We start from the raw sequence: 22,893 nt of genomic DNA on the forward strand, positions 1-22,893 counted from the left end.
ATAATATACAAAAGAAGAATGGAAAACTTGATCACAGAGAATTGAAATAGGAAAAAAAAACAGCAGTCACCAGAATTAATAGTGGGCCATAATTTGCTGTCAAAATAATAGAGGCTATTGGCTCTCACTGTTATTTATGTGTAAATGGTATAGCAACTTCAGGAGAGGGACAGGTGTGTGGGAAAACTCAAAACTTGCTGTCAGAGTTGTGCTGCTCTGCCATTAGCTTTGTGAAAAAGGCATTGCATTACCTGCCTTACCACTGAAAGGCATGAAGTTGCTGTATTTGCACAATCTTTTTTTTTCTTTTTGGGCCTCCTTATCTCGAGAGACAATGGATACGCGCCTGGAGGTGGTCAGTGGTTTGTGAAGCAGCGCCTGGAGTGGCTATAAAGGCCAATTCTGGAGTGACAGGCTCTTCCACAGGTGCTGCAGAGAAATTTGTTTGTTGGGGCTGTTGCACAGTTGGCTCTCCCCTTGCGCCTCTGTCTTTTTTCCTGCCAACTACTAAGTCTCTTCGACTCGCCACAATTTAGCCCTGTCTTTATGGCTGCCCGCCAGCTCTGGCGAATGCTGGCAACTGACTCCCACGACTTGTGATCAATGTCACACGATTTCATGTCGCGTTTGCAGACGTCTTTATAACGGAGACATGGACGGCCGGTAGGTCTGATACCAGTGGCGAGCTCGCTGTACAATGTGTCTTTGGGGATCCTGCCATCTTCCATGCGGCTCACGTGGCCAAGCCATCTCAAGCGCCGCTGACTCAGTAGTGTGTATAAGCTGGGGATGTTGGCCGCTTCAAGGACTTCTGTGTTGGAGATATAGTCCTGCCACCTGATGCCAAGTATTCTCCGAAGGCAGCGAAGATGGAATGAATTGAGACGTCGCTCTTGGCTGGCATACGTTGTCCAGGCCTCGCTGCCGTAGAGCAAGGTACTGAGGACACAATAGATAAGAACTAAACTCACGACTTGAAGTTAAATCTTGTCCATTTCAGTCTAAGTACCCTCTTAATGATGTGATGTACTAATTACTGCCAGTAAACCTCTCTGGCACTGAAAATTAACTATTACAACTGCAAAGTCTCATTCCTTTAGGTTGCAATACTGTTAGAGATGTTAAAAATGTGAAATTTAAATTTTTCCACTTTTTCTTTCCATCCCTTTTTTCTCATCTCTTAGCTCAATCATTCTTTTCCTCTCTCTTTCTCTTTCTGTACCTGATTTGGCATTGAATTCAGCCACCTCTAATTTAAATTCCTTCTCAGTCCTTGTGCTATTTATTTCAGTCCTTCAATGGAATTTCTCAAGGAAATATACAGTTGCTTGCTCTATTGACTCGGGTCCCAGATGTCCCGTTTCGATTGCTGTACCATAATCAGCTCACACTTTCAGCAGCGTTCTATACAAAAAAAAAATTTAAAACCCATATGTGCAAGGGCACGTATAACGAATGGCAAATACCATTTGATGCCCAGCCACAGCAACCAATATTTTTGAACACAGATAAGAGCTTGAAGAACTAGGTCCTAGTTAAGATCCAAGAACTGTTAAAAGTGTGCTTCTAATTTTTATAAAATATGTTTTAAGGATTTATAGTTGAAGTATGGACATTGATTAATCTGGAAGCTTGAAGAGATGCTGAACTTTGTGTTTTTTTTAAAAAGAAGAGGTCATCAAAGGATTCCTGAACTTGGCTTCTGAACAAACACTGACTGGTAGGCACCAGTTTTCAGATAAAATACCAGTAGGGAGCTTGGTGTTTTGACTTGTGGAGATGTTTACAAAGAACTGACAGGTCAAGATTTATGAAGGTCAGGAAGCTTGACCTCAAATGTTTTTGGTTTCACTTTGAATTGTTACAAAAGACAGTTGGTTTTTGCCTGCCAAAAAAAACAAACAGCTCATCTCTCTCTTGGAAAGGAACCCTGCATATCTAATGTGTCAGTCTCCTCTTTCCTCCTGTAATTGAAGAAACCCTGCGCATCGAAGGTGTGGGAACTGAAACCTCCCTGTGGCCACATTTCTGCTGCAAGGCCCATCTGAAACCTCTGTTGCTCCATTTCTGGGAAAGCCTACCCAAATTGATCTTCAACATTACCTGGAACAAACTGTTCCAGGAAGATCCTATTGACAGCTGTCGATAAGCTTTTGGGACACCAAACTAAAACTAAGGACATCTTTCCATATCTTCTCTTTCTTCTGCAAGAATTAGCAAGTATTTAACCCAAGTATTTGTTCATCTGTTTTTTTTTGTAATAGAGCTCGAAAACGCAAATCCCTTTATTTTTCTGGTTAACAGGTGTGTGTGTGTGGCTAAGGTAAAAAGGAAACATTAATAGTTCAATCTGTGTGTTTATGCTTTACTTCATTACTGGTTAAGACTTGTTTTAGAATAATCTGATAATTTTGCTGTTTATTAAAGAAACCTGGCTGGTGTGTTTTATTCTGAGATAAACTGGCTTAGTGGCAGGAGGCAGAGGTTAATGGTCGAGGGCTGTTTTTGCAACTGAAAGCCTGTGACCAGTGGTGTACCACTGGGATCGGTGCTGGGACCCTTGCTGTTTGTAGTGGACATTAATGAATTAGACGTGAATTATAGGAGGTATGATCAGTAAGTTCACAGATGACACGAAAATTGGTGGTGTTGTAAATAGTGAGGAGGAAATCCTTAGATTACAGGACGATATAGATGGACTGGTAAGATGGGTGGAGCAGTGGCAAATGGAATTTAATCCTGAAAAGTGTGAGGTAATACATTTTGGGAGGACTAACAAGGCAAGGGAATACACAATGGATGGTAGGACCCTAGGAAGTACAGAAAGTCAGTGGGACCGTGGTGTACTTGTCCATAGATAACTGAAGGCAGCAGCACAGGTAGATAAGGTGGTTAGGAAGGCATATGGGATACTTGCCTTTATTAGCCAAGGCATAGAATACAAGAGCAGGGAGGTTATGATGGAGCTGTATAAAATGCTAGTTTTAGGCCACAGCTGGAGTACTGTGTATAGTTCTGGTCACCACACTATAGGAAGGATGTGATTGCACTGGAGAGGGTGCAGAGGAGATTCACCAGGACGTTGTCTGGGCTGGAGCATTTCAGCTATGAAGAGAGACTGGAAAGGCTAGGGTTGTTTTCCTTGGAGCAGAGAAGGCCGAGGGGGGAAATGACTGAGGTGTACAAGATTATGAGGGGCATTGATAGGTTAGACAGGAGGAAACTTTTTCCCTTAGCGGAGGTGTCAAGAACCAGGGGGCATAGATTTAGGGTAAGGTGCAGGAGGTTTAGGGGAGATTTAAGGAAAATTTTTTTCACCCAGAGGGTGGTTGGAATCTGGAATGCACTGCCTGAACAGGTGGTGGAGGCAGGAACCCTCAACATCTGAGAAGTATTTAGATGACCACTTGAAACGCCATAGCATACAGGGCTACGGGCCAAGTGCAGGAATATGGGATTAGAATAGTTGGGTGCTCTATGGCAGGCACAGACACGATGGGCCGAAGGGCCTGTTTCTGTGCTGTATGACTCAATGACTAAAAATAGAGTCTACGATTAACTGTATTGGAAAATGGGAAAAAGTTTAAATATATGTTGTGATCCTAGAACTAAAATAAACAGTGCACTCCTCCCACAATCACCAATGCATCCACTATCTCCATAGCTACCTATTTCATCACTCCAGGATGTAGAATATCATGTCCTGGGAACTTATCAACCTTCAGCCCCATTAATTTCTCCAATATAATCTTCTTACGAATACTAATTTCCTTCAATTCCTCATTCCCCCTAGTCCCTTGGATCTCTAATTCTCGGAGATTTCTTGTACCTTCCTCAGTGAAGATTAGTAATCATTTAGTTTCTCTGCCATTTCTCTATTCCCCATTATAAATTTTCCTGACACTGCCTGTAATGGACCCACATTTGTCTTAGCCAAATGTTTCCTTGTAACGTACCTGATGAAGCTTTTACAGTCTGTTTTTATATTTTTTTTGCTAGCTTACATTCATATTTTATTCTCTCTTTCTTTATCAGTTTCGTGGTTCTCCTTTGCTGTATTCGAAAATCCTCCCAATCCTCAGGCTTACTACAATTTTTGGCAACTTCTTAGGCCTTTTCTTTTAATCTTATACAATCCTTAACTTCCTTGAAGAAGTTCTGCTCTTCTCTCCGACGGGATTTTCGTTTGTCTCTTTTACCTTGTTCACCTTCATTGCTTTCTATTTCCCTCCTGGTGTTTGATAAGGTATCTACCAAAACTCGTTTTCACAGCCACATCGCCTTCCTCAGTGACTGTCTCCGGCTCCGACTTATTCCACGTGGATTCCAACTGCAGTTTCACCCATCATGCTTTGAAACCAACCAGGATCACAGGTATCTCCGAGAAATACAACGTTCCTCGGACTGCTACTCTCGCCGCATCCTGAGATCCACAGGATGTGGATATGCACAGGCTATGCGCCGCCACATGCACACACTGGACCTCTCTCTCCAGCAGCACCGCCTCACCTTATCTCAAAGCTGTTCTACTCTGCACTTTCATTTCATCTTTCGTCTCATCCGACGCATTAACAAAAAACTGTTTTTCTTCCTTTCAGGTGTTAAGGAACACAAGCTCCAGCAGCTGATGGGGACTAATGCCCCTCCAGATCCTCCCTCCGCTTCACTTCCCTCTGACCCCACCCCTTCTGATCTGACCCCTTGCCGTGTATTCACTATACCCTCTGACCTCCCCCTCTCTGATGCTGAGCGTTCTGTTCTCAAAGGTCTCAGTTTTATCCCCTTACGCCCCCACCTCAATGAATTTCGCGCTCGGCATGACGTTGAGCTCTTCTTCCGTCGCCTCCGGGCTCACTTCTTTGACCAGGAGTCCTCCCCCCGACCAGCAGACCCATTAACCCGCCTCCAGCATTCTCCCTCTACCTGGACCCCTCCCCCTGGCCCCTTACCCGCTCTTGATCTCTTCATTGAAAACTGTCGGCGAGAGATTGGTCGTCACAATTTCTCTGCCCCCCTCACTCACTCTAACCTGTCCCCCTCTGAACTTGAGGCACTCCGTTCTCTCAGGTCTAACCCCAACATGGTCATCAAACCTGCAGACAAGGGTGGTGCTGTTGTCGTATGGCGTACCGACCTCTACCTTGCAGAAGCTCAACGCCAACTCACGGACACTTCTTCCTACCTCCCTCTGGACCATGACCCCACCACCGAACATCAAGCCACCGTCCAAAGGACTGTCACTGACCTCATCTCCTCTGGAGATCTTCCCTCTACAGCTTCCAATCTCATAGTCCCGCAACCCCGGACAGCCCGCTTCTACCTCCTTCCCAAAATCCACAAACGGGACTGTCCCGGCAGACCCATTGTGTCAGCCTGCTCCTGCCCCACTGAACTTATTTCTTCCTATCTAGACTCTATCCTTTCTCCGCTGGTCCAGTCTCTTCCCACCTACATCCGTGACTCTTCTGACGCCCTACGTCATTTTGACAATTTCCAGTTTCCTGGTCCCAACCGCCTCTTCACTATGGACGTCCAATCGCTCGACACCTCCATCCCCCTCCAGGATGGTTTGAGGGCTCTCCGCTTCTTCCTGGAACAGAGGCCCAACCAGTCCCCATCCACCACCACTCTTCTCCGCCTGGCTGAACTTGTTCTCACATTGAACAACTTCTCCTTCAACTCCACGCACTTCCTTCAAGTAAAAGGTGTTGCTATGGGTACCCGCATGGGTCCTAGTTATGCCTGTCTTTTTGTGGGATATGTCGAGCATTCTTTGTTCCATCTCTGACACTTACCTTCCCTTCCTTGACTTCTCTGTCTCCATCTCTGGGGATAGGTTGTCTACTAATATCCATTATAAGCCCACCGACTCCCACAGCTACCTCGACTACACTTCTTCACACCCTACCTCCTGTAAGGACTCCATTCCATTCTCCCAGTTTCTCCGTCTCCGACGCATTTGCTCTGATGATGCTACCTTCCATGACGGTGCTTCTGATATGACCTCCTTTTTCCTCAACCGAGGATTTCCCCCCACTGTGGTTGACAGGGCCCTCAACCGTGTCCGGCCCATTCCCCGCACCTCTACCCTCACCCCTTCCCTTCCCTCCCAGAACCGTGACAGGGTTCCCCCCGTCCTCACTTTTCACCCCACCAGCCTCCATATCCAAAGGATCATCCTCCGCCATTTCCGCCACCTCCAGTGTGATGCCACTACAAGTCGCATCTTCCCCTCCCTTCCAGTCAGCATTCCGAAGGGATCGTTCCCTCCGCGACACCCTGGTCCACTCCTCCATTACCCCCAACTCGTCCCTGTCCCATGGCACCTTCCCCTGCAATCGCAGGAGGTGTAATACCTGCCCATTTACCTCCTCTCTCCTCACTATCGCAGGCCCCAAACACTCCTTTCAGGTGAAGCAACGATTTACTTGTACTTCTTTCAATGTAGTATACTGTATTCGCTGCTCACAGTGTGGTCTCCTCTACATTGGGGAGACCAAGCGCAGACTGGGTGACCGCTTTGCGGAACATCTCCGCTCAGTCTGCAAGCAGGACCCCGAGCTTCCGGTTGCTTGTCATTTCAACACTCCCCCCTGCTCTCATGCCCACATCTCTGTCCTGGGATTGCTGCAGTGTTCCAGTGAACATCAACGCAAGCTCGAGGAACAGCATCTCATCTACCGATTAGGCACACTACAGCCTGCCGGACTGAACATTGAGTTCAATAATTTCAGAGCATGACAGCCCCCCATTTTACTTTCATTTTTAGTTATTTTTTTCTTCCTTTTTTTTTTACATTCTTTTTTACATTTTTTACAATCTTTTTTTTTTGCATTTAGTTCATTTCATCTTACCCACTGTTTTTTTCAGGTTTGCACTTGCTGCTGTTCAATATTCAGTGTATTAACTGCTAATCTGTACCAATGCTTTGTCTTTCAACACACCATTAACATATTGTTTGCCTTTGCTCCGTGACCTTTTGGTCAGCTATGTGGCCTGGTCCAATCTAGACCTCCTTTGTTATCTCTTGCCCCACCCCCACCTCACTTGCTTATAACCTGTGACTTTTCTAATATTTGTCAGTTCCGATGAAGGGTCACTGACCCGAAACGTTAACTCTGCTTCTCTTTCCACAGATGCTGCCAGACCTGCTGAGTGGTTCCAGCATTTCTTGTTTTTGTTCCTTAACTTCCTTTGTTAGCCAGTTGACTGTCTTTACTTTTGGGGTTTTTGTGCCTTGAAGGAATGTATAGTTGCTGCAAACTATGTAATATTTCTTTAAAGACTAATCACTGCCTAAGTACTATCATACCTTTTTGATGTATTTTTCCAATCCACTTCAGCCAATTTACCCCTCATACCTTCATATTTCTTTTATTCAAATTTAACACCCTAGCTTCAGATTGAATTACCTCACTTTCAAACATGATGTAAAATTCTATCATATTATGGTCACTTATCCCTAAAGGTTCTTTTGCAAGATTATTCATTAGCCCTTTCTCATTACATAACACTAGATCTAAAATAGCCTGTTCTCTAGTTGGTTCCTCAACATACTGCTCTAGAAAACCATCCCTCACACAGTCCAGAAACTCGTCCTCCACAGCATTAGTGCTCATTAGGTTTACCCAGTCTATATGCAGATTGAACTCACCCATGATTGCTGTATTACCAATGCTACATGCTTCTCTAATCTCCTGATTAATATCATGCCCCACACTACCACTACTGTTTGGTGACCTAAAAACAACTCCTCCCAATGTTTGCTGCCCCTTGTTGTTTCTTAGCTCCACCCAAACAGATTCGACATTTTGTTCTTCCAATCCGAGATCATCCCTTATTAATGTACTGATGCCATTCCTTATTATCAGTGCAACACCACCTCCTTTTCCTTTTTGCCTGTCCTTCCTAAATGTTGAATATCCTTGAATATTCAGTTCCCAGTCTTGGTCACCAAATAGCCACGTTTCCGTTATGGCAATTAGATCATACCCATTTACCTCTATTTGGGCCTTTAAATCATCGACCTTGTTGCGAATGCTGCATGTTTTCAGCTAGAGTGCCCTTAACCTGGTCTTCTTGACATTCTGCATTCTAAGCCTAGTTGATGCTTTCCTTTGTTTTGTCTGCCTTCTAATGTCACTTGCTACTTTTCTACCTCCTGGTACCAGCTTTACTTCCGTCCAATTTGAGCTACCTCTCAGGTCCCCATCTCCCTGACAAGCTAGTTCAAACCCTCCCCAACAGCAATTGCAAATCTCCCTGCGAGGATATTAGTACCACTTCTGTTAAGGTGCAACCTGTCCATCTTGTACAGGTCCCACCTGCCCCAGAACCGGTCCCAATACCTCAGAAATCTGATGTCCTCCCTCCTTCACCAATTCTCTAGCCATGTGTTCAATCGATCAATTCGCCTATTCCTATGCTCACTAGCACGTGGCACTGGTAGTAATCCTGAGATTACTGCTTTGGAGGTCCTGCTTTTCAATTTCCTTCCTAACTTCCTAAAATCTGCTCTCAGGACCTCAACCCTCTTCCTACCTATATCATTGGTACCAATGTGGACCATGACCTCTGGCTGTTTACCCTCCCCAGAAGGATGTCCTGCAGCCGTTCTGTGACATCCTTGACCCTGGCACCAGGGAGGCAACACATCATCCTGGAGTCAAGTTTACTTCCACAGCAATGCCAGTCTGATTCAGACTATCACTATTGTTCTTGCACTCTTCTTCCTCCCCTCCTGTGCAGCTGAGCCAACGGTGTTGCCATGGACTTTGCTCTGGCTGCATTCACCCAAGGAATCATTGCCTTAACAGTATCCAAAATGGAAAACCGATTAACAAGCAAGATAGACTCAGGAACTCCTGCACTGCCTGCCTGGTTCTCTTAAGACTGCCTGGCAGTCACCCATTCCCTCTGTCTGCATGCTCCTAACCTGTGGTGTGACCACCTCACAACAGTGACTTCTGCTGCCGCTCGAGTTCAGAAACCTGGAGTAAAGGCCTGTTACCTGACCCAAACCCAATAGGAGCCAACATGTGTCAGGTTGGGTCGGACACACACAGCAAGAATTGCAGGCAAGTGTTAAAAGTAAAAAACCTACCTGAGCTGGGAGTTCAGGACGACAAGGAGGGAAACTCTGTCTGTGCAGTGAGCATCTCTATGATGTTATCACACTCATGCTACAGCTTCCTGAAGATTCGGAATCGCAAGGTAGATGAAGGGAACATTCCGGTAGTTGGGTTGGGCTTGGGTCAGGTCAGGGTCTGGCTTGGGTCCGGTCCGACGTGGTCCTGTCAGGCTCGGGTTTTGTTTTTTTTCCCTGACCTGAGCAGGCCTTTAACCTGGAGCTCAAGCTTCTGCAGCCGGTGACACTTCCTGCAGATGTGCTCGTCTAGGGCATGTGGTGTGTCCATGACTTCCCCATATACCGCAGGACGTACATTCCACTTGGCCAAGCTGACCTGCCATACCGTAACTTTAAAAACTTATTGTTATGATGAGATGTAAAATAACTTACCAGTTACTCACCAATCAACTTCTTCCCCTGTACTGAAGAGAAGTAGCTACTGGAGGCTGAAAAAAGGTAGAAGAAACAAAGTAGCCCCTCCCCTCATACACCAAACTCTCACTTTACACTCTGTGCACAGTTAGCAGCTGAAAAATGAGCGCTCAGCCATTTAAACTGAATAAAGAGAACTTTAGTCTGTTTAATAATCTCAAAATTCTAAAAAGAAAAAGTCAAGCCAAAACAGAGATCTCTGGTAGTTTAAACTGAAGGAAGGGAAGTTAGACAGTGACAAATTTTTATCCCTCAAAAAACTCTAAAGTCAGATTGAGTCTACTGAAAGTGTTTGCAAGTTGTTACTTGTTGAAATTTGCTGGAGAAGGAAAGCATCACTTACTGCTGGTATTAGACTACGGACTGTTCTACTGTGGAAGAACCTTCCCCCCCCCCATCGGACAGCTATGAGGACTTCAAGCAACATTGGACTGTAAATTTTCAAGGACTCTCATTTTTTCTATTTTGAATGTTGTTTATATTGTCATCGTGTTTAATTAAAAAATCCTAAATTCTTAAACAGTTAAGTTGTTGATTTAAAGACACCTGGTTTGGTTAGCCTTATTCGGGGGTTCATAGATATACCCAGCCAAATCGTACTTTCTTTAATTTGGTAAGTTTAAAAATGGTATGTTAGGGGATCTGTGGAGGGACGGGATTGAATTAAGATTACGTTTCTCCCACCACAATCAGAATCGTATATTTTGACTGGGGGCTTTGACGTAACACTCAAATTTATTTTCTTAATTTATGTTAAAAATGGTGTTTCATTTCTCTGAGTGGAGGTGTTAAGAAAGTGCTTCTATTATTTGTAAAATATGTTTTAAGGACTTAATAGTTGAATTATGGACATTGACTCATCTGGAAGCTTGAAGAGATGCTGAACTTTTTTTTTTTGCAGTATGAGGTTACCAGAAGGATTCCTGCACTTGGCTTTTAAACTAGTCCATACTGGAAAGCACCTATTTTCAGATAAAATACCAGCAGGGAGCTTGTTATTTTGACTTGGGGAGATGTTTACAAAGAAGTGACAGGTCAAGATTTATAGAGGTCAGGAGGCTTGACCTCTGAAATGTTTTTGGTTTCACTTTGAATTGTTACAAAAGGCAGTTATTTTTGCCTGGCAAGAAAAACCCAGTTCATCTGTCGCTTGAAAAGAATCCCTGCATATCCAGTGAGTCAGTCTCTTCTTTCCTCCTGTATTTGAAGAAACCCTGCAGATCGAACACGTGGGAACTGAAACCCCTGTTGCGGCATTTCGGCTGCAAGGCCTATCTGAAACTTCTGTTGCTGCATTTCTGGGAAAGCCTACCCAAACTGATCTTCAACATCAACTGGAAAGAACTGTTCCAGGAAACTCTTAACGGCAGCCATCTATACACATTTGGAACACCGAACTAAAACAAAGGACATCTTTCTATATCTTCTCTTCAAGAAGTAGCAAGTATTTAAGCCAAGTGTTTTTTGGTCTTTTTTCCCCCCCTATAGAGCTCTAAAACGCAAATCCCTTTGTTTTTCAGGTTAACTGGTGCGCGCGTGCATGTATGTGTGTGTGAGAGGCGCTTAGGTAAAAAGGGAATGTTAGTGTTTCAATCTGCGTGTTTATGCTTTACTGCATTACTGGCTAAGACTTGTTTTAGAATAAACTGATAACTTTGCTGTTTAATAAAGAAACCAGGTTGGTGCATTTTATTCTGGGATAAAAATAGAGTCTATGATTGACCACATTGGTAAGTGGGAAAAAAATTAAATATATGTTGTGACCCGTAGAGAAGTGGAACTTGAACAAACAGTGCAATCTTCCCGCCTCAGTTGTAACAGAACTTGGATCACATGGACAAGGAAAAGAATCATCTATGATTTTCAATCTGATTTGTGAAAGTAAAAATTAGGGGAAAAACCTCTTAAAATTGGTTAGAAAAGCTGTTCCAAAATACTGTACTACAAAACTGGTTCCTGTTCATAAACAGTCTGCATATCATCTATATAAATAACTACATGGCTCACCAAAATTTAAATAAGACTGTCAATTTACACTGCAATTTTACAGGCATGAATTCTGAATACTACGAGCATTCTGGTGATTTTATCATCTCAGCAATTCTATCTGCACTAGGGAAGGCAGCAGGCTAAAACCATCACTAGTACTTCAACACTGCCCCCAGAAACACATAAAAAAAGGCTCACATGCCTCTACTTTCATTACCATTAGATCAGTTAGCGCCTAGTCCTGTGATATTAACCGTTACGTGAAAAATATCATAGGTTTTTTTGTGTATTTTCATCTCCCTTTATGGCTCAGTGGGTAAAGGCACTTCTTTCTGCAAAGTTAAAAAATACAAATCAGGAGTTCTCAGGTTTCATTCCCATTATATGCTTGAGGTAGACAACCTCACTCATGGCAGCACTGGGTTGCTACAGTTCACCTCTCTGCCTTAGCTCAAGCAGTGGAAAAATATGCCAGTGTTCTTGCTTCCAACTGCTATCCAGAGACTCTTATTTGTATGCTTGATATTGTCTGAAGACCAGGAAGGGCACAGCTGTGATACTTTCCAAGGAAAAATATTCTGACAATACTTACTGTCTTAGGCATACGTATAAAGAACTGTTACTGGCATTTGATAAGTCTTGGGAGAGGAAAGAATTTGTAAAAACTTACCACGTTAATACAAAGATTATATAGCTTTTTCTGCTGGTAAAACAGTTATTACATTCTGTACATCATGCTGAAAGTATTATAAATGGACATTTCAGTTGCTTTAAATGGACAGCAGCATGAAATTGAAACTGAAAGAAATAATATATGGAGGGGTTAACCATTTGAAACTAAATGATCAACATCTTTTCTTCGCTATAATTTGCATGGTGATGCAATGAGAATATTAGTTGAATCCAGAGATGAAGTCTTTCATCACCAAGCAGATGCTCATCTGAGAACATCCTGAGAACAGGTCAGGCTCTCTTCACACGACAAGCACACTGTCCCAGAATGACGCCAGTGAATTAAAGTTATCGAAAAATGCTGACATCTGTATCTTTACATAGCGTTTTTCAAAAAACACACTTATACACAAAGGAAAGACACATTCGTGGGTACAAAAGAAGTGTAATTGTTGGGTGCAAAGGAATTCATAAGGCTTTAAAAATGATAATTTTTCTTGGTATCGAACAGGGCAAAATTGATGATTACAGCTTTCACACATGGGCAGTAAAGTGTATTTTGGCTACAAAAGCTGCTCATAGATTCATTAACTGTGAACTGATCATCCAGCCCTCTACCCCCTAAAGGAGCACAATTACATTTCATTTTGGAAAGCAGTAATACAACGTGGACAACTTGCTATACACAGAAAATGGTAGTGCGATTCAAGAAGGGCCATAAAGCCTAACCATGTTGAAAGTTCCTAAAAAAACACCGAAAGCAATCAAATTCTCAGTTATGGTTGTTTAAAGAATGTAGCCATAGCACTGGGTGTGTCACTTTCAATTTGATTTAAAACAAATGGTGGTTGCATTCCCATACATTTTAGAAGGTCCACAGGACATTATTTTGAAAATGGGATAACGAGCCATTTGTCCCAGAATCATGAAGCAAATCGAAGTGATAATGAGGTGTTGCACTTTAGACAGAACAGTAGTTGTTCCTGGTTTGCATTGTTATTTTTCAAGATCCTTTATAGTTGGAGGCTAAACTGATATAAAAGGCACATGAAGGAACACATTCTAACTTTCACTGCCAGGCAGCAAACTCAGTCTTGCGGATTTGCTACCTGTTATGCAACCGGCTTGATTACCTTTTCTAATAGACTTTGATGCAATGGACAAACAGGCAAGAGGCACACCGAGTAGCCAATTCACAATGCCATGTTTGTTGCCCAACAGGGAAAGATAAAATCTACCTCCGCAAATTCAAATACTATCCACAGTGATACTGCCACCTTTAAAACTAGACAAGGGGCACTTATAATGCACAGGTAACTAAATATCTGTGATTCAAATTTACACACCTATCCTCCTTTAAGATAATCTGACAAAAAAAACACTTTTGCTAAGATTACCAGGTGAGCCATTACCCTTTTAAGGTATGAGGTATGAATATTGTAACTGTATTCCAAAAAAAGGAGTCCTTCTCTCAAATAAGCAGATTGACATTCACAACTGCTGCATGAGGTTCACTGGAGTACTACACACAAAATGCCATTGATCAGAGAGAACAGCTTGGCTACGGGCTTCAAGATGGAGACAACATTTGATTGCTAGACCTGGAATAAACACTATCCAGACCTGTGGACTGACATTTCAACACTTAAAAAGAGATCAAACCTTTCCAGAGGATGGTGCAGTTTAACCTATTCTCTTCTGTTTAAATACTGATGGAATACCCAAATACTTTATTCAAATAAATCATTGAGGGGAAAAAAAAGATGAAACAAGATTTTTTTTTTTTTAAAAACTTCATTGCATCATTTATCAGTAATTACTCTCTCCAACATTCACAGCAACTGATTTTCAGTGAAGGGAACATTGGTAAAAAAAAAATAAGAGGAAACAGAGGCAATTTGGCATAATTCAGGAGATGACACAAAACTTTGCAAAAACTGACAGTTCTTTTTCCGGGAACAAGCTTTGATTTAAGGCTTAAATGGGCAGCTCCAAGGAGGAAAGTTTCAGGTACTAAAGCAGAGTTTAACCATGCCATAAAATTGGGAGCACTGAGATCAGCTTCCAAAAACCTAATTTTTCGCCTACAAAGTCCACTGAATCCAAGCATAACAGCAGCTAATCATCTATGAACAGACGGGAAAGATTGATTGCGGTTCAATATTTGCAAAAAAGGAGTGAATGTTTGAAGGCTGCTCCACTGTTGAAATCCATGCTTTTTGAACTGAAGAACTTCTTGGGCAGTGCCATGTTTACTGAGGTTACCATAGGTGGTGCAATGTTCTTGGGTCAAGTTCTTACACTTGCTGTTGCTTTGCAAGGGCTTCTGCTTCCTAAAAAAAAAGGGAGGGGAAAACAGAAAAAGTGTGCAATTAAACATCACTACTGAATCACAGAAATCAAATGTAGTTTCCCCTGAAGCCAACTTATTGTGCAGCAAGTCCTTCAATGCATTTGAAGTGTATTCTCCCATTCCAACTGGGATTTAGATTGATTCTAACAGAGAGCAGTTCTCAATTTGTGAGCAAATTCCTTTGATTGTTCTGCACAGCAAGCAATAGTTGTACTTTTTAGACTTCAGATTTAAATTAGATCCAAGCATGCAACCTAGTTGTGATTTTTATAAATGACTTGGATGAGGAAGTTGAAGGCTGGGTTAGTAAGTTTGCCGATGACACAAAGGTTGCTGGAGTTGTGGATAGCGTGGAGGGCTGTTGTAGGTTGCAACGGGACATTGACAGGATGCAGAGCTGGGCTGAGAAGTGGTAGATGGAGTTCAACCTGGAAAAGTGTGAATTTTAGAAGGTCGAATTTGAATGCAGAATACAGGCTTAAAGACAAGATTCTTGGCAGTGTGGAGGAACAGAGGGATCTTGCGGTCCACGTCCATAGATCCCTCAAAGTTGCCACCCAAGTTGATAGGGTTGTTAAGAAGGCGTATGGGGTGTTGGCTTTCATTAACAGGGGGATTGAGTTTAAGAGCCGCGAGGTTATGCTGCAGCTCTATAAAGCCCTGGTTAGACCACACTTGGAATATTATGTTCAGTTCTGGTCGCCTCATTATAGGAAGGATGTGGAAGCTTTAGAGAGGGTGCAGAGGAGATTTACCAGGATGCTGCCTGGACTGGAGGGCATGTCTTCCGAAGAAAGGTTGAGGGAGCTAGGGCTTTTCTCATTGGAGCGAAGAAGGATGAGAGGTAACTTGATAGAGGTGTACAAGATGATGAGAGGCATAGATAGAGTGGATAGCCAGAGACTTTTTCCCAGGGCGGTAAGGGCCATCACCAGGGGGCATAATTTTAAGGTGATTGGAGGAAGGTTTCGGGGAGATGTCAGAGGTAGGTTCTTTACACAGAGAGTGGTGGGTGCATGGAATGCACTGCCAGCGGTGGTAGTAGAAGTAGATACAATACGGACATTTAAGCGACTCTTGGATAGGTACATGGATGATAGTAGAATGAAGGGTATGTAGGTAGTTTGATCTTAGAATAGGTTAAAGGGTCGGCACAACATCGTGGGACTAAGGGCATGTACTGTGCTGTACTGTTCTATGTTCTAGTAGACTTGGGTCTCAGCATGGTCGGAAGGGTAGAAAGCCAACATCCTCTGACCAGATATTGCAATCCAAGTGTCAGATCACAGTATTACAAGGCCACAGAATTTCTACAGTCTTAAAAGTACCAATTAATATAGAAACTACACTGGAAGTAAAAAGAACATTTCATGAGGTACTGCATTTCATGTAAGGAAAACTTAGAAGAAAGTGTTATATTATCCATTTTAATTTTTTTGAGATGACAGTGAGAGTTTAAATACTAACTTTTCACAGTAAAGGGTAACCGGAGAGCTTTGCTTATCGTGACATTCAATAATTATACCTAAAAGGCAGAATATTTTTGCCAGAAGTCAATAGTCATAGCTTCAAGAAATGATTAAAATATGGTCATTAGACAGACAAGGTGGCTGAAGAATGAAGTTATTCAGTACTAACTACCTAAAGCATACTCTACTGAAATCTTGGAAATAAAACTGAGAAAAGTACAAAACATTTTTCAAACTGATGCACAAAATTCAAATCAATAGAGAACAATAATATACAAGCGCAACACACTGTGCAAGGCCTAATTTAATGCTTTACACAATAAGAGTTCCTTCAAAAGATTAAAGTGATTATACAAGAAGAAAAATAGATAGATAGTCTGACAGCCACATGCAATTAACAATACTCTATTCCAGCAGCAGACCAGCCCTCGTGATATGATACAACTTAAAGTAAATAGCTTATCTGGAGTACCACCTTCAGATACAAACAGAACTCTTCAAATGCAGGACATGTGGGGAAATTAGTCAATAATATTTAACAGACAAGATATAATCAGATCACTGGTCATGTTATTGTCAACGAGAAACACCACCCACTGAAGCTAGTTACGTCTCAAGCCCAAAAAGCAGCAATGTCAACAGGCACATCAGTTGTTTTCCATGCTTAGTCTCAATGTCTGAACTAGGTGGTCAGATGAGCAGCTCTCGTTACCTTAAACCCTTGCAGATGAAATCATATAAAAGCAAAAACTTTTTTTTTTAAGATTCATCCACTTCATCCTCATCCTAATCAACAAGAAATAGAGAAAGAAAAATAAGCACAAGCAAATAGACCATAAAATTAGTGGAATGCAAAACAGAGAGCTGAGTCACAAACACCATCCATTCATATCATTTGCACCACTTAGATGTTTTGACAAAAGTTGTACAATTTTTTTAAACTAATAAGCATTTTAAACCACAAAGAAACGGAGGGATCTTTCTGAATGATAACTTTAGATGGGATTCAGTTACAAACAATTTTCGAAGCTACTGGAATTTCCATTTGTCATAAACTAATAATTCAACTTGCATTGTGGAATTTTTAAGTGAATAATCAAGTTACACAAAGGTTGAGCGCATTGGATTAGTTTGTTTAGGGACATTTACAACTGGTCAATGTTAAGTATGGGTGACAAAGAGACTGCTCATATATAAAAGTACCTCAGTCACTGGTTCTTCTTCATCCTCCTCCTAAATATATCAAATGAGTGGGTGTGGAGTGGGGCAGGGGGGTGGGCAGGAAGGGGGAGGATAGATAGACAGACAGATACACAAGAGAGAGAGAGAGAGAGAGAGAGAGAGAGAAAGAAAAGGGACATTAATGAAAAAGGAAAAAAAAAATGTAGAAAACATCCCACAACAAAACCATGGAAGAATTTAATACATGAAGAATGGTGAGAAGGTAATGGATGAAACTGTAGTAAAAGGAAATAATGCATGTGGTTAGAGTATTTGGAGGATAATGAGGATATTCCAAATATTCATTAGGAACAGACTGATACCTATAACACCCACTTTCACCTTTTTTTTTTAAAAAAAAGTGTTCAATCTTTCCACACTGAAAACAGGGAAGGGTGGAGTATGGACTATTGTTTAATAGTTAAAACTACTTTTTTCACAGACTGAATGGATTATTGGCTATGACTCATGATGTTGAAAAGCATTATGCAGGGACATTAAGAATTCAGTCATGCGATCAACTCGTTAAAACTATACACTGACATGAATGTTCAGCACCATTCATGACTCCTCAGATACTGAAGCAGCCCCTGTAGAAATGCAGCAAGACTTGGACAATATCCAGGCTTGGGCTGATAAGTGGCAAGTTATATTTATGCCACACAAGTGCCAGGCAATGACCATCTCCAACAAGAGAGAATCTAACCATCTCCCTTTGACATTCAATGGCATTACCATCGCTGAATCCCCCATGATCAACATGCTGGGGGTTATCATTGACCAGAAACTTAACTGGAGTAGCCATATAAATACCGTGGTTACAAGAGCAGGTCAGAGGCTAGGAATCCTGCGGCGAGTAACTCACCTCCCGACACCCCAAAGCCTGTCCACCATCTACAAGGCACAAGTGAGGAATGTGATGGAATACTCTCCACTTGAACAAACAGTGCAGCACAGGAACAGGCCATTCGGCCCTCCAAGCCTGCACCGATCTTGATGCCTGCCTAAACTAAAACCTTCTGCACTTCCGGGGTCCGTATCCCTCTATTCCCATCCTATTCATTTATTTGTCAAGATGCCTCTTAAACATTTCTATGGTACCTGCTTCCACCACCTCCCCCGGCAACAAGTTCCAGGCACTCACCACCCTCTGTGTCAAGAACTTGCCTCGCACATCCCCTCTAAACTTTGCCCCTCTCACCTTAAACCTATGTCCCCTAGTAACTGACTCTTCCAACCTGGGAAAAAGCTTCTGACTATCCACTCTGTCCATGCCGCTCATAACTTTGTAAACCTCTATCATGTCGCCCCTCCACCTCCGTCGTTCCAGTGAAAACAATCCGAGTCTATCCAACCTCTCCTCATAGCTAATGCCCTCCAGACCAGGCAACATCCTGGTAAACCTCTTCTGTACCCTCTCCAAAGCCTCCACGTCCTTCTGGCAGTGTGGCGACCAGAATTGCACACAATATTCTAAGTGTGGCCTAACTAAAGTTCTGTACAGCTGCAGCATGACTTGCCAATTTTTATACTCTATGCCCCGACCGATGAAGGCAAGCATGCCGTATGCCTTCTCGACTGCCTTATCCACCTGCGTTGCCACTTTCAGTGACCTGTGGACCTGTACGCCCAGATCTCTCTGCCTGTCAATACTCCTAAGGGTTCTGGCATTTACTGTATACTTCCCACCTGCATTAGACCTTCCAAAATGCATTACCACACATTTGTCCAGATTAAACTCCATCTGCCATTTCTCTGCCCAAGTCTCCAACCGATCTATATCCTGCTGTATCCTCTGACAATCCTCATCACTGTCTGCAACTCCACCAACCTTTGTGTCGTCCGCAAACTTACTAATCAGACCAGCTACATTTTCCTCCAATTCATTTATATATACGACAAACAGCAAAGGTCCCAGCACTGATCCCTGCGGAACACCACTAGTCACATTCCTCCATTCAGAAAAGCACTCTTCCACTGCTACCCTCTGTCTTCTGTGACTGAGCCAGTTCTGTATCCATCTTGCCAGCTCCCCTCTGATCCCGTGTGACTTCACCTTTTGTACCAGTCTGCCATGAGGGACCTTGTCAAAGGCTTTACTGAAGTCCATATAGATAACATCCACTGCCCTTCCTTCATCAATCATCTTTGTCACTTCCTCAAAAAACTCAATCAAATTAGTGAGACACGACCTCCCCTTCACAAAACCATGCTGCCTCTTGCTAATAAGTCCATTTGTTTCCAAATGGGAGTAAATCCTGTTCCAAAGAATCCTCTCTAATATTTCCCGACCACTGACATAAGGCTCACCAGCCTATAATTTCCTGGATTATCCCTGCTACCCTTTCTAAACAAAGGAACAACATTGGCTATTCTCCAGTTCTTTGGGACCTCACCTGTAGCCAATGAGAATACAAAGATTTCTGTCAAGGTCCCAGCAACTTCTTCCCTTGCCTCCCTCAGTATCCTGGGGTAGATCCCATCAGGCCCTGGGGACTAATCTACCTTAATGCTTTGCAAGACACCAAACACCTCCTCCTTTTTAATAATGAGATGACTGAGACTATCTACACTCCCTTCCCTAGGCTCATCATCCACCAAGTCCTTCTCTTTGGTGAATACTGATGCAAAGTACTCATTTAGTATCTCGCCCATTTCCTCTGGCTCCACACATAGATTCCCTTCTCTGTCCTTGAGCGGGCCAACCCTTTCCCTAATTACCCTCTTGCTCTTTATATATGTATAAAAAGCCTTGAGATTTTCCTTAATCCTGTTTGCCAATAACTTCTCATAACCCCTTTTAGCCTCCTGACTCCTTACTTAAGTTCCTTCCTACTGTCTTTATATTCCTCAAGGGATTCGTCTGTTCCGAGCCTTCCAGCCCTTACGAATGCTTCCTTTTTCTTTTTGACGAGGCTCACAATATCCCGCGTTATCCAAGGTTCCCGAAACTTGCCAAACTTATCCTTCTTCCTCACAAGAACATGCTGGTCCTGGATTCTAATCAACTGACGTTTGATAGACTCCCACATGTCAGATGTTGATTTACCCTCAAATAGCCGCCCCCAATCTAAATTCTTCAGTTCCTGCCTAATATTGTTATAATTAGCCTTCCCCCAAGAGGACTACTCTTATCCTCATCCACAAGTACCTTAAAACTTATGGAATTATGGTCACTGTTCCCGAAATGCTCCCCTGCTGAAACTTCGACCACCTGGCCGGGCTCATTCCCCAATACCAGGTCCAGTACGGCCCCATCCCTAGTTGGACTATCTACGTATTGTTTCAAGAAGCCCTCCTGGATGCTCTTTACAAATTCTGCCCCATCCAAGCCCCTACCACTAAGTGAGTCCCAGTCAATATAGGGGAAGTTAAAATCACCCACCACTACAACCCTGTTACCTTTACATCTTTCCAAAATCTGTCTACATATCTGCTCCTCTACCTCCCGCTGGCTGTTGGGAGGCCTGTAGAAAACCCCCAACATAGTGACTGCACCTTTCCTATTCCTGAGCTCCACCCATATTGCCTCGCTGCATGACCCCTCTGAGGTGTCCTCCCGCAGTACAGCTGTGATATTCTCCTTAACCAGTAATGCAACTCCCCACCCCTTTTACATCCCCCTCTATCCCGCCTGAAGCTTCTAAATCCTGGAACATTTAGCTGCCAATCCTGTCCTTCCCTCAACCAAGTCTCTGTAATAGCAACATCATAGTTCCAAGTACTAATCCAAGCTTTAAGTTCATCTGCCTTACCTGTTATACTTCTCGCATTGAAACAAATGCACTTCAGACCACCAGTCCCGCTGTGCTCCGCAACATCTCTCTGCCTGCTCTTCCTTTTAGTCTTACTGGCCTTATTTTACTAGTTCCCCCTCATTTATTTCACTTGCTGTCCTACTGCTCTGGTTCCCACCCCACTGCCACACTAGTTTAAACCCTCCCGAGTGACACTAGCAAACCTCGCAGCCAGGATATTTGTGCCCCTCCAGTTTAGATGCAACCCGTCCTTCTTGTACAGGTCTCATCTGTCCCTGAAGAGATCCCAATGGTCCAGATATCTGAAACCCTCCCTTCTACACCAGCTGTTCAGCCACGTGTTTAGCTGCACTATTTTCCTATTTCTAGCCTCACTGGCATGTGGCACTGGGAGTAATCCCGAGATTACAACCCTCGAGGTCCTGTCCTTTAACATTCTACCTAACTCCCTAAACTCCCCCTGCAGGATCTCATCACTCATCCTGCCTATGTCGTTGGTACCGATGTGTACCACAACCTCTGGTTGTTCACCCTCCCCTTTCAGAATGCCCCCTGTCCGTTCAGAGACATCCTTGACCCTGGCACCAGGGAGGCAACATACCATCCTGGAATCTTATTCACGTCCACAGAAGCGCCTATCTGTGCCCCTGACTATAGAGACCCCTATAACTATTGCTCTTCTGCGCTTTGTCCCTCCCTGAACAACAGTGCCAGCCATGGTGCCACTGCTCTGGCTGCTGCTATTTTCCCCTGATAGGCCATCCCCCCCAACAGTATCCAAAACGGTATACTTGTTAGAGAGGGGGATAGCCACAGGGGATTCCTGCACTGACTGCCTGCCCCTTTTAGTGGTCACCCAACTATCTGCCTGCACCTTGGGTGTAACCACGTCTCTAAAACTCCTGTCTATGACACTTTCTGCCACCTGCATGCTCCTAAGTGCATCCAGTTGCCGCTCCAACCAATCCATGCGGTCTGTGAGGAGCTGCAACTGGGTACACTTCCCGCAGATGTAGTCGTCCGGAATGCTGGAAGCATCACGGACCTCCCACATCTCACAGGTGAAGCACTTCACCCCTCTAACTGACATTTCTAGCACTATTTAATAAATACTTATTAAATCCTGACTAAATTGTTGTCATTAACGATATGGTCCCTAGCGCTAGATTCCTACTATAAATATTAAATGCTGACTAAATACAGTAATCTCCTCCCTCTGGTTTAGTTACTCTGCTTATTAATTAGTTAATTAGGGTTTTAATCAATTTTTTTATCAATGTTTTATTTTCAAATTCAGTACAAATTCCCTACCAGCCAATCAGGTTACAGCTTTCGTGTGACGTCACTTTTCAGGTTTTTTTTTAACCAGAGGTAGGTTTTTTATACTTACAGGTCTGGAACTCCACCCTCCGAGTCTTCTCCGTGAATGCTTGGATGGGTGCCGTGCCAACAACACTCAAGAAGCTCGCCACCATCAAGGACAAAGCAGCCTGCTTGATTGGCACCCCCTCCACCACTGACGCACATTGGCAGCAGTGTGTACCATCCATGAGATGCACTGCAGCAATGCACCAAGGCTACACCTTCCAAACCCACGACCTCTACTGCCTAGAAAGACAAGGGCAGCAGACACGTGGGACCATCACCATCTGCAAGTTCCCCTCCAAGCCACACACCATCCTGACCTGGAAATATATTGCCTTTCCTTCACTTTCATTGGGTCAAAATCCTAGAACTCCTTTCCTAACAGCACTGTGGGTGTACCTACCCCACATGGAATGCAGCAGTTCAAGAAGGCAGCTCACCACCACCTTCTCAAGGACAATTAGGGATGAATAATAAATGCTGGCCTGGCCAGCGACGCCCACA

At 43.3% G+C, this 22,893-nt stretch overlaps 1 protein-coding gene across 2 annotated transcripts in view; it reads right to left on the reverse strand.

Moving 5' to 3' along the window:
- Window positions 1-12,652: 12,652 nt before the first annotated feature.
- LOC137374680 (adapter SH3BGRL-like) overlaps window positions 12,653-22,893 on the reverse strand; it is a 50,448-nt gene continuing 40,207 nt past the window's right edge. For both annotated transcript variants that reach the window (XM_068041164.1, XM_068041165.1), the window contains one exon: window positions 12,653-14,556. In XM_068041164.1, coding sequence (XP_067897265.1) covers window positions 14,521-14,556 — 36 coding nt within the window. In that variant the 3' untranslated portion in view covers window positions 12,653-14,520. The remainder of the gene's footprint in view (window positions 14,557-22,893) is intronic.

The sequence above is a fragment of the Heterodontus francisci genome, chromosome 10, assembly GCF_036365525.1.
Source record: "Heterodontus francisci isolate sHetFra1 chromosome 10, sHetFra1.hap1, whole genome shotgun sequence".
NCBI classification, from domain to species: domain Eukaryota; kingdom Metazoa; phylum Chordata; class Chondrichthyes; order Heterodontiformes; family Heterodontidae; genus Heterodontus; species Heterodontus francisci.